The following is a 13,390-nucleotide window of genomic DNA, read 5'->3' as shown; positions in this document are numbered from 1 at the left end:
CTGTTTCTCAGTCAGAATAGCAGATATGGAGTACTCTAGGCCCTAAGGAAGTTCTTCAAGTCAATTTTGGTCCTCTCTTTTGAACAAAATTGATAGTTCAGAAAATGCAATCAATCATCGGCATAAGTACTTTTGAACAAGATTGATCATTCTTCAAGTCACTCAGTCCTCTCTTTTGAACAAAGCTGATTGTTCAGAAAACATAATCAATCATCAGCAAATCATCCACAGAAAAACTCTGTCATGCGTGATGATATCATCTTACCATTGAAAGCAAACTTTGTAGACTTCGCAGATGCATCATCAACCTCCATATCAGTTGGATTGCCAAGTCTGTTTCTGTTGGCTCCCCCAGCTCCAACCTCCCCCATATCACCTAGACAAGTAAATTGAAAAAAGAAACAAAAAGATCAGCAAGACATGAAGCAGGAATTCATGCAAGGCTAAGAGCAACATTCCTTAAATCAGGATTTAATTAGCAATAATCACTGTTTCCCAATCTTTGCCAGACTCAGAAATATTCCAACTCAACCTGCAATCTGTGCAGCACAAAATGAATTTGCTCCTTCTACTACAACACTTGCTTAGCTCAGACATAGGTCGTTTTTATCCACTTACTTGCATAAATAGTTGCTTTAGAGATTTTATGTGTGTACTTTAGATCTTGTCACCCCTGTATAGCTTATTGCTTTGCTTGGCACACTGGTTAGAAGAAAGGAAGCTAATAAGTCTTACAAATGAAATATACTACATCCAACTGAGTACCATGCATGATGTGGTGGCACAATTTCCCCACAACTTTACAAACACAAGGGACGTTCCTTAATTGATGAGGTGCATGATTGTCCTATAAGTTTAAAGCCTAGTGTACAAACATAACGCCTTTTTAACCAATTGTTGAATTTGCTCAAACAACATAGGTTGCAACACCACATCATCTTATATTATTTTAATTGAGGGAGATGCATTATCTAGTTTGACACACCTTTAAGACAAGGCCACTCCTGATTTCCTTGACCTTCAAAGGATCCATATAAATCATCCCCTTACTAACCAATCCCATATAGAACTAGTACTTCTTTCAGTTCAAGAAAAGCCAAGTCTCCCACAACAATACCAAGACCTCCTACAACTAAACATGGTTCTCCTCTTGAAACTGGAATCTGTGAGAGTCCGCAACAGAAGAGGAACCTAGACAGAGGAAAATGAACAAAGATGTATGCAAAAGAACAGAAGGAACATTAATCTGAAAGTACTGATACAAGATTGCATGCAATCGGACCTTGCATGCTGTCAAGGTGCATCACTGAGGCACCAGATTGTTGGCAAAAGATCTGACTAAGGAAGATATGGGAGAATGATGATGGCTGGAATGTTGAGCTGATCTAAAAATGAACTGGGCACCTAGAAATAGAGAATGACCATCAAACAGGCTGACCTGCCCAGAAGGATTCGAAACAGTAATATGGCCAGCAATATGGCCGACTAGTGGCTGCAAATAGGGCGCCCCTACTGCCATGTGGCATGAGTGCAAAATGCACCCACAGATCATAAGTGTGCAATGTGAACAAACTGGAGTGGAGTAGTGCAAATGCACTCTAAGCTCTACCTTATGCATGTAAAATGAAGAAGACTTAACACAAAAATGAAAGCTGACACAATGATAGAGCTCCCAAAGTCCTCATTTGACTCAACCATGTATCAAGCCCAACAACAATTGGAAATTGTTTATTCAACGTTAGATTATGCACATACTTTCCTATGGGTCTGGCCATCCTATTGAAGAAGTGGGCATGGAGTACAAACCTTCATATTCTTCCCCTCCTTCCACTCCGGTGTTAGGTACACAAGTGTCTACTTCTGTTTCCGCTTTTAGTGTTTCTACCTCCATACAAGATGTTGGTAATATTCAAGAAGAAGATACTCTTCATTTGATTCATAACATTCTCGGTCCTAAAGAGGACAGATTTCATTCAGCACATTATCTCATTGCCCGGATTGCCAACCTTCTATGAATTTGATTGTTAGTTCTTGCATTATGCAGGGCTGCACAATCAAGTCCACAAGAAGTCCTCCACATACTCTTATTCATAGAGGGGTCTAGTTACCTCTTCTTCACAAAGGAAAACCAATAGTAGAAAGAATTCACAAGATGCAAAGCCAAGCTAAAACAAGGGTGACAACCCTTCCTCTGACGGAACCAAATAAATAGTACCTATCTGGCAACAACTCCCTAAGAAAAATAGGTTTTGCACACAGTGCTAGAGATCAAGCCATGTGGACAATCGTAACGAGGCCCACGGTCTTCCTCCTAAGAAACCCAACAATCCACTGTGACTACCTCCACTCCTATTGGACAATCTAGTGGGACTATGCTCTTGCTACTACCCCATCTGCTCCATCTGCCCCAACGGCTTCTGGACATGAAGCATGCGCTTGAAGAATTAGCTAATTGGTCTACTAGCTCCCCACCCATCGCACTCTTTGCATCCATTCCTAGGTCATCCTCTGCACCTTCATCTAGGATTACTTCTCCACCTCGTCAAACATTTCATTGGCAGCTACCTGCTGATGGATGTACATGATGGTGGCCACATCTTTAGTTTCTTCTTTTTTTTTAGTCTTCCATTGCATTCACTCATCCATACACACACACTCATTGCACATTCTTCCATTTAGCTTTATTTTATGTTTTGTTTTACTTTAAAGCATCTCACTACCGACCTTTGTTTAGCAAATTATATTTGTATTTCAATGTAGGGCTAACATGTATGTTTGCACCACTCCTTCCTAGGCTAGAGACATGGAATGCACACCGTTCCTTTCATGGTTTCATCTTCCTAGGAGATTTGCTCTTCTACTAGCATGAAGGCTTCCAAGTTCCCCTACCAAGGTGGATCATGCAACATCTCTCTTGATGCTATCATGGAGATGACTTCTACCTTGCTCTTCCAGTCGAGATATCTCATCATCATCTTCATGGCTCTTTGTAAAAGGCATTTGGACAAATGAACAATTTTCCCACAAGGGACACTAACGAAGTGGCACCCGCCACATACACATTCTCATCATGTAGCACACTACTCTATGCATCTCATTGTGTAGAGCACACCTAGGTGAATCCTAAGCTGTCTTCATCAACAATTCCCATCACCATCCTTTCTCACCCTTTTCCTTATCATCAACACCGAGTTGTTGGATTACCTTGTTTGTTTTGTGATGTGCTAGATCTAACCATCCCTTTTCATTCTCCCCACGACGCACAATCTTAACATGTTGCAAACCATATCTATTCTCCAAACCCAAAACCACCCAAAAAAAAAATATTCGCTATGGTTCCATCCGCCTTTGCAAGACTTGATAGGCCATCAAGCAACTGACAAGCATCCTTTTTGATGCCCTATCCTCTCTGGATTGACTACTTCAATTCCTTAGTAAGTTAACCATCACCTTTGTAGTCTTGGTAGGCCATGGGGCAGCCAATGTGCACCCTTTGTTCGATGCCTTAGCTACGTTGGGGTGGGACACCTTGGGGTAAAAATGGACTTGAGCTTTTCTTCTAGTCCCTTCTCAGTTCCAATTTTGGACTTGAGAGGGGGTGTTAGCCAAAAAGTCATTACATCTTGATTAGCTCTTTAAAATTGCCCCAAAACACCAAATTACTAAAAGTTTCATTAAATAAACTAGAGAGTTTTTGTGTCGCACACGCAAAACCCTAATTTAGTAGGATCACTCCATGTCTATAAATAGAAAGGTTACCCACCATTCAGTCCCATCCTTGTCTTGCAAGTTTTAGCCATCAGCTCTCTACAACTAGCTATCCAGTCCCCCAGCAATTGTTGCTACGTAGTCTATAACTATCGCTCACTCTCCCACTGCTGCCAATGATCACGTTCCATCATCTACATCATGTTGTTTTTATGTTTTCAACACTTTTTTCATCAGTCTCTACTGCCACTCGTAGTTGCCATACTCAAGATCCATCTCCAGTGGACAATACACATCAACACCTCCCTCATCATGCTCCCACAAGAGCCCCGGCTATTGGACAACTTTGCCCTTGAGCATCTTGTACATTCTTTCCTTCATTTACAACATTGATTCATTTACTTTAGAGTTCTCTTTCTTCTCTGTTTGTGTTTGTGTTTTTATGCTTGGAGTTTTTTATTTTTGTGTTTTGCATTTAGGATTTGAGTTTTGCATATCATTGTCTAAGTCTTTGTGTTTGTGTCGTGGTCATACATTTTGTGTTCTCTCAGTGCAAACCCTAGCATATCTTCACAACAAACACTTTTCATTGAAGATGAAATATGCATGTTTTATGGTCTGATGTGGTATTTTTGCTCCTAACTTGTCTTTTGCACGTTGGCACTAACCCTCAAAAGACTTACTAGTTGATCGGAGCAAAGACTTAGATTATTAGGTACTCCTTACCTTGGTTACCCTTCCTTCATGGGATTTTACAATCTCGACCAGCAAGGAACCTTTTCCTCCCGAGATGAAGTTCTTGCCTTTCTTGAGGCAACCTTGGAGGCCATTGATTTCAAAGGTTTTCAACTAGACATGTGGTTCACTCTTCTCCTTTGGGTGCTTCTCCTTTCCCCCACCGACATCGACATCTTGGGGTGAGAGGGGACACTTACTTGTCCTTCCACCATTCAACGGTGAGAGGGGATGGTCTTCTACTCTTAGTATGTACAAGATTTTGATTATTTCAAAGACATTATTTTTGGACTTCATATCATTATCCATATCATCAGGATGTTTATGATTATAACAAGGTGCTTGTGATAAGTGAATAATTCCCCTACAAGGGCACTATCCAAGTAACACCATTACATAGCATTTTACACAAGCATGACACTTTGCATTACCACATACATTGGCATTCTATTCTTGCAGACATGCATCTATGCACATTTATTCCTTTTCAATCATCACAAAGTGGTTAGCTCTGGATCCATCATATCTATAACAACTTCCATGGTAGTCTCCTAGGAAAGTCCTCTTGCTTTCTTTTTTCTTTACCATATACTCCCCATAGCTTCCTTCTTCATCGACACCCACAGATGGTCAGGATAGCTTGTCCTTTTAATGATGTATTGGATCTAACCATCCCTTTTATTCTCCCCTCCGGCCACAAATTGCTCAATAGGACAAAAACTATTATTTAAAAATACCAACCAAATAAATCAATCAATCAAGAAATCCCAAAAAAAAAAAAGTTCAATATGTTTCCATCAACCTTTACACGTCCTAATAGGCCACTAAGCAGGTAACAAACACCCTTTGTCCAATGCCTTGGCCTCTCTAGGGTGATCACTTGGGCTCCCTTGGTAAGATAACCATCACATCTATAGTCTTGATAGGTCACTCGGCAACCAACAAGCACCCTCCGTCCAATGCCTTGGCTACTATGGGTGGAATGCCTTGGGGTACAAGAAAATTGGGCTTGAGCTATCTTGACTATCTCTTTCTAGCTCCAGTTTTGGGCCTGAGATGGGTATTCAACTAAACTTAATTAGCTCTCAATAGCAACCCAATGCCCTCGCTACTATGGATGGAATGCCCAAGGATAAAAGAAAAATGGGTGGAATGCCTTGGGGTAAAAGAAAATTGGGCTTTAGATATCTTGACTATCTCTTTCTAGCTCCAATTTTGGGCATGGGAGGGATATTCAACTATAATTAATTAGCTCTCAATAACTCAAAATTACTAAACTTTTATTAAAAAGAAACACGATTCTAAAGTGTCCCATAAGCCAAACTCTAATTTCTCAAACAGCAAAAATCGACAACAGCTTCAGCAAACTTGCTCCTTTCTCGCACGCCTACACTCACCTCAATCTTATTCTAATGCGAAGCCCTCCTACTCACCCTTGAACGCTGAAAACGCAGCCTTATGTCGCACTGAAATCTCCTCTTCAGGTAGATCCCACCCTTGTTCAGTCCTTCAATGCTTTGATACCATGTCAGAGTGAAACAAGGATGCAAATATATACATGAGAGCAAAGTGTATGTCTGCGTATGTCTCCACCTCGAATATCTCACACTCTATGAACCCCAAGGGTAGTCTCCATGATCAGCAGCCTGAAAACCTAAGATCTGATCTAACCAAGTGTGTGGAAGTTGAGCCAAATAAATAGCCAACAAGAAATGCAATAAATAATGCACGTCAGCTGCATTAAATGCAGCCAACTATCACTGTGACTGCACCTCACCGACTGCAGAAAACTATCCAACCTATCATATTGTGCCATGTGGCACCTATGTCACCTGCTGCCTGGTGACGTCACCTATATGGACTGTCTACCACATGTCCTGCCTCTTGTGACTGCAGAATGCTGCTCAACCAGAATTGCCTGTCCAAGGAATGCCAATCTCTAACACATCCTTCTCTAAAACTTATGCACCTCTATACCTATATAGATTAGGCTCAACTGCCCCATCTCACCACCCTCTCACACTCCTCTCACACTAGAGGGTCATAAGGAATGTCTGCATCACTTGCACTAGGAAGCAACAAAGGAAGGAGCTACCAAGCCCTTCCCTCGATTTGAAGAAGCAGATCCCTTCCACACCTTGGACTTCTCGGACTTCTCCTTGGCCAAAGGATCGGAGTTGAAGTCTAAGGAAGAGGATAGCATGTCGCAAGAGTCTACATCCTGCTTCTTCTTCTTCTCATTCTTCTTCCGTGAGGTCGCTAACTCCTTGCACTCCTTCCGCAAGTGTCCCTTCTTACCACAGTGATAACACTAGGTCTTCAACTTCTTCCTATCACCCCTCTTTGAAGATATAAGGGCCTCACCAAAACCTCCATAATGAGACAAAAGCCTCCCTTGTTGTTGCAAAGATGCCTCGTGCTCGAGCAACATCGAGGACATGTGTGAAGCTCACAGGGGTGGATGATGTATATGCCCTCAAAGTATTCGCCACTCCATCAAACTCCAAGGGGAGCTTGTAGAGTACCATTCCCATGAGATGTGCCTTTGGAAGGGCAGACTACATGTGTTGAAGCTGATCCTATACGTGTGTAACACGGAGCAAAAATGACTGAATAGTGTCATTAGACTCAAACTTCATCTGCTAAATCTGTCTATAAAGGATCACTGCACACATGGTGAAAGGTGCCTTGTATAACATTTGAAACTTCGACCATACTTCTCGAGATGTCTTGCAAGAGGTGATTGCTGATAGAACTTCCTTAGAAATACATCAAGGAAGAGTGGAATAAGCACGTGCATCATCCGTATCCCATGTAAGTACAGCTTCCTCATGGTTATTCTCATCAAAATCTTCAAGAACTGGAAAGGGACATTGAGGATGTGGAATAGCTCCACAAACAATATACCGTAATTGCTTCTACACAAACCAGGCTTTCATGATAGCACTCCAAGTTAAATAGTCAAGTCCATGTAACTTATTACCTGTAGAAGTGCACAAAAGAGCCATCTAGAGAGGATAGGAAGAGAAGATAGAGGATAGAAGGTGGCAAAAGAGAAAACATAGACAAACCAACAGCAAGGATTGCACAAAAAGAGAGTTAACACGCAGTATTCACAAGCTGACCACACAAAATTGACTGCAGAAAGTGGAAAACAGCCAATAAACACTGTCAGAATGCAGTAGATGTTGCCTAGCCTCCAGGAGCAGTAGATGCAGAAAACGTGCAGCTGCAAGTAAAAAATGCAGGTTAGACAGCATTAAATGCAGGTGACCTGTTGGCAACCTGCATTCAACACAACAGTGAAACACAAACAGCTGGATCAAAAGCACAGCCTCCAAAGGGTGACAAACAGGGCAATAACAACAGGCATCAGTCACCAAATCAGTAGGAGATAGGGGAAGTCCTGAAATTAGCAGAAGCAACCAGCAGAAACACAGATCTTGAAATCTGATACCATGTTAGAAGTGATGCAGCAATGGAAGCATAAACAAGTGCTGAAATAAACTGTTGAATACAACACAGAAGAGAAAGAAAGAGAGAACACTGCAAAGAAGAGACCTCAGAAGAATGCTTAGGAAATGGAATCCATATAATAAACATGAGACAGTCGCATACAACAGTGAGTCGCTAGCTGCATGGCCACTCGCACCAGCTCCTCTCTCCACCAAGGTATGCATTGGATTCGCAAGTGGTGAAAAAGAGATTGTGGAGGAGGGGGACAAATAAATAGGCCAAAAGAATGCCATAAATGACAAAATAAAGACATATAAAATGCCAGATAAAATCATGAATAATCTGGGATGTGGCCAACCCACTCTAGCATGCATAAACTCACGCAAGCTAACAATACTGCTAACAACTACCGCCCGAAAGGCCAGAAGATCATAGCATAGTGTTGAGAAACCACTTCTTCAATTCACACACTTCATTTAGGGTTTCACATTGACAGCCCCAAAAAGGGCTAGTATCCACATTCTGGCCACTTTTTTAGTGGCCGCTCACATAGTGGTGCGCCACCCTAGACAGCTTTTGCCTATAATAGGCAATCACTTTATTCATTATTTACACTACTATGACCACTCTTCAATCATTCTTCACCCCTCTTCCTCCAGCATCAGACACCCTTCCCTTCTCTTAGTAACCCCTTACACTACCCTCACACCCCTTTAGGAGAACATTGCAGTTTGTGGCTCATAGCTTTCTTCACCCTTCCTCTTCTGCTTCAAGCACCGTATTCCAACATCATGCCTTGCATTTGGAGCATCTTTCACTTGGCTTCACCATCATTTGCTTAGCGTCAGCACCCTTCTCCTTCAGGCTCCCAAGTCACTCCTTGGCATCAAAGGACTGCAATTTGCTCCCTCAATAGTAGCTAGTGATCATCTTCCACATCTCCAATGGCATTAGAGGACTCTAGTTCGCTCCCTTAACCACTGTCATTCACCTTCAAGTGATTACTTCAATAGCCCACTACCTGAAGGACTACATTTCGCTCCCTTCACTGTGCACATTCCCACAGGGGCTATCGCTTAATTCAAATAGGACAGTGTAATTATCTTCTGAGCTTCGGCTCCGCTGTATTAGCTTATCTTCTCATAGCATGATTCAATGCATCATCACCGTGTTCTTGTGTTTCTGAGTTTCTCTTCTCTCTCAATGTTTGCCATATAAACTTTATGTTACTCTCCGCAAACCCTACTGTCTCTCTACATTATCACTTATTTTGACATGGTATCAGAGCATACCTATTATTTTTAGACACATAGATCTTATCCTTGGAAATAGCCCACCTAATAAGCCATCCTATAGAGTTGGTGCAGCCCAGCAGGAAATTATGAGTCGGGTGAATGAGCTGATAGAAAAAGGGTTGATTCAACCCAACTCATCTCCTTTTTGTTCTCCGATGCTTTTGGTGTACAAAAAGGATGGTCCGTGGCATATGTGCATTAACTATTGTGCTTTGAACAAGATCACAATAAAGAATAAATTTTCGATCCCTCGGATCGATGATGTTATGAATAGATTGCAAGGGACAACCATATTCAACCGTACAGATTTGAAAAGTGGATATCATTAGATATACATTAGACTGAAGGATGTGCCTAAGACAGCTTTTAAAGATGTCTTTTGTGTTATATGAGTTTCTTGTGATGCCTTTTGGACTTACAAATGGTCCTATTACTTTCAATCAGATGATGGATTGCAACTTTAGGCCACATAGAGCATTATGATTGTCTGTTCAAAGAATGAGGCAAAGCATAGAAAGCATTTGGACATTGTGTTCAATGAGATACATAACCATGGACTAGTTATTAATGACAAGAAAAGCGAATTCTTTTTGCATGAGATCCACTTTTTGGGGCACATTGTATCAGCTGATGGTATTTGTATGGACCTTGCAATGAGGCAATACGCTCATAGCCACCTTTGAAGAATGTTCATGAGACTCGCAGCTTCTTGGGCTTGTGTTCTTAGTACATAAAGTATGTACACATATTTGTTGAAATTACATCTCTATTGCATGCTTTGCAAAAGAAAAATGTGCCATTTAGATGGATAACCATGGAAATATCAGCATTTGAAAAGTTAAAGAAAAAGATGACTTCAAACCCTATGCTTGTATTGCCCGATCTAAGGAGGTCATTTGCGGTTCAATGTAATGCATGTGTTAATAGCATTGGAATTGTTCTTATGCAAGATGGCCGAGTTGTGGCTTATAAGAGCCAAATTCTCTACGGTGCAAAGAAGAATTTGCAGGTCTATGAGAAAGAGCTCTTGGCTATAAATCATGCACTATCCACATGGAAACATTACTATTAGGGGCTAATTTTATAGTGCAGACAGACCATCAGACTTCGAGGTATCTTCTAACACAAACAAAGTTGTCAGATAAGCATATGAGATGGGCAAATTTTCTCTCTATAATTCATTTTCAGATTATATATATTGATGGTAAAAAGAATATTATGACTGATACACTATCACATAATCCACAAATTTCGGCCATCAACATGCTTTCACACTAAGGTGGATACCATGAAAGAGCAGTATGCTACTGATTCAAATTTTACTAATGTTTATGATCATCTTTGCAATAACCAAAGTCATGAGCACTTTGCACTTAGAGATGGATTTCTGATGATGCATGGATCGTATACAGGACACAAAGGTATTAATGCCACGGTCAAGGCAATAGAGCATTTCTTTTATTAGCTTACTTTTGTGAGAGTGTACAACAAAAAGAGGAAAGTGAACACTAAGAGAAGAAGGAGACAAAGAGAACGCAGGAGAGAGAAGGACCAATGTGACTACAATGGCTGAAGGTACAAGGCTACAACAATTAGCCCCAACACACAACTCTATGCATCAATGTGGGCACTAAACGATAGCAAGGGGATGAGAGAATGAGGAGGATTGGCTGACCACGAAGAATCAATGATGGATAATGAAAGTGGGAGGGCATGCCATCTATATATAGGCAAAAAAGAGAGAAAACCCTAAACGTGGTCAAACCCCTAAAAAATAGCCAAAAGTACATAAAAAGAAATGTAATACTATGCCCTCCATCTAAAGTATCTAAAACACATAAAGTGTCAAACAAATACAATGTCAGAGCTCCTAATGTCCTCATCTTACTCAAACTGAGGTTCACAGGCAAGAGAGGACAACAAAAGGCACACATGACTACTAACATAGCTTTAAGGCATGAAATCAAGCAATTTGTCAAGACATGTATCGATTGTCAAAAGGTAAAGCATGATACGCAAAAAAGACGGCATGGCTTGTTACAACCCTTGCTTGTTCCAAATAGGCCTTGGCAAAACATTGCAATAGATTTTATTGTTGAGCTTCCTAGGACACCTACACAGAATGATGGGATATGGAATATCATTTATACATTTAACAAATGAACTCATTTCATTCTGGTAAGGAAGAAAATAAAGCCTAATCATATGGCATGATTATTCTTACAACACATCTTTAAGTGTCATTGTATGCCAAAGTTGATCATCAGCAATCAAGTCCCTTGAATAACCAATTTATTTTGGAAGGGATTGATTGAGAATATGGATACAACACTGACATTCTCATCATCCTGTTAGCCTGCTCTTATTCAGTCTCAGTCTGTCATCTCCTGGTTGTGAGCTCCTGTCAGAGTCTGACAGGAGACAGAGGAGCTCTGTCAGTGTGTTTTTAGGCTGCTTTAGTCAGCATGCAGCCTTGGGCATTTTACAGCCCAATCTGGGCTGTTTCTGGGCTGACTGCCCATTATTTTGGGCAGTCGGACCAGATCTGGCCATAGTCGGCCAGATCTGGCTGGTCGGCCAAATCTGGCCAGGTCGGCCAGTTTGGCTGGTCGGCCAGTTTGCTGGCTGGGGGCTATTTATAGCAGCCCCCCCAGTCAGTCCAGCATTCACTCTCTGCAGGTACAGCACTGCTTCCTCCGTCTCCGTCTTCGGCATTGGTGCTGCCTCTGCTTCCAGTCTATCCTGGTTCCCTCACTGACGCTCCGGGCTGCGTGTAGGGACTGTTCTGTCCATTCCAGTGTATTCAGCATTCATCTCAGTCAGTGCAGACTTTCTTCCTTCATTCTCTGCTTCCTCTCTCCTCTCCTCTGTGTTCGTGTTCTTCTTTCGCTGCGCACTCTCACATGGTATCAGAACCTGATTGAGAGCACGGAGGACGAGAGATATACCTTACTGCTGCTGCCCACAGTTCCACAACAGCCAGGCGATTGCTTCAGGCGGCTGCCAACAGGTCTATCCCAGCCAGGCGACTGCATCAGAAGGCTGTACTGCCTGCGTTTGCTGTACACAGGGGCTGCCTCGTCATCCAATGACGCAGCAACCCTGCGTTTGCTGCCAAGCGACCTCTTCTGCTGCAGGGCGACCTTCCTACAGCCTGGGTTTTGCTGCTCTGCAGGTCGCTTCTACCCCAGGCTGCTCCTTTCCTGCAGGCGACCTCTGTCTAGGCTTGTTCCCGGTGCTGGTGGTCTCGATTCTAGTGTTCAACATCAGATCTCTTTGCGTTTTGCAGATCCAAGTGTTTGTAGGCACTCTCTGCCTGCGTCTTGGTGGTTGGTGACCACATTGCTGGTCCTATTTCCTCAGCCGCACAACTTTCTTTGGTATTTCGCAGATTGGAAGATGTCTTACCAGTTTTCAGGCTTTGAAGACTCAGAGGATGAGCTTCTTTCTCATCATTCCTCTGAGCGGAGGCGGGACTATCGTGAAGTTCGTCATCGGGAAGACCCTCCTCGCACTCGTCCTTCTTCAGTCCATGCATCTCAGAGGGTTCCATCTACAGCGAAGGTTTCTTCCGTGAAGACTGCATCAGATGTGCGGATGCCTTCCTTGATTCCCTCTATCCAGGTGCCGATTCTCCCTTCCTTTCCGAAGGAAGACAAGTTGGATGGTTCCAACTATTCCCTATGGTCATGCAAGGTGGCTTGCATCCTTGATACCTTTGATCTATGGGAGCTTGTTTCTTCGCCCATCGACCGACCCCCCGTGGATTCATCCGATGGCACCTCTAAGGACCGTGCAGCCTTATGGGATAGGCTCAACTCTCCAGCCCGTTCCTTTCTTTTTATAAGTCTCCATGATTCTGTTCTTGTACATGTTCACAGGTTAAAGACCGCGGCGGAAGTATGGACAAAGCTTGCGTCTTTGTATCAGCACAAGACATTTGCCCACAAGATGTCCCTGGAGAAGAAGTTGCGGATGCTCAGTCTTGATGGTTCTTCTTCCATGAAGGAGCACATCACGAAGATGGAGGATATGCGAGGCGAGCTAGCCTCTCTTGGTCGTCTGATATCGTCTGAGGATATGGCGATGATTCTGTTGACTCAGTTGCCATCACCCCGTTATGATGTCTTCTACACCAGCCTCATCACTTCGAGGACCCATGAGACTCTCCTATGGGAGGAGCTTTCCCCGCTTGT

The 13,390-nt window shown here is 42.5% G+C and overlaps 1 protein-coding gene across 4 annotated transcripts in view; it reads right to left on the bottom strand.

Moving 5' to 3' along the window:
* Positions 1-13,390, bottom strand: part of LOC148012047 (signal recognition particle-related / SRP-like protein) — a 144,184-nt gene that overhangs the window by 81,560 nt on the left and 49,234 nt on the right. For 3 of the 4 annotated variants that reach the window (XM_087669455.1, XM_087669456.1, XM_087669457.1), the window contains one exon: positions 266-376. In XM_087669455.1, coding sequence (XP_087525581.1) covers positions 266-376 — 111 coding nt within the window. Of the gene's footprint in view, positions 1-265; positions 377-618; positions 703-13,390 lie in introns of all 4 variants that reach the window. The other variant, XM_087669458.1, reaches the window with a different exon arrangement.

The sequence above is a fragment of the Lygodium microphyllum genome, chromosome 27 (genome assembly GCF_053477565.2).
Source record: "Lygodium microphyllum isolate KBCC chromosome 27, Lygodium_microphyllum_v1.1.10, whole genome shotgun sequence".
In the NCBI taxonomy this organism is placed as follows: domain Eukaryota; kingdom Viridiplantae; phylum Streptophyta; class Polypodiopsida; order Schizaeales; family Lygodiaceae; genus Lygodium; species Lygodium microphyllum.
The sequence above is the reverse complement of the archived record's forward strand: the minus strand, read 5'-3'. Positions and strand labels throughout refer to the sequence as shown.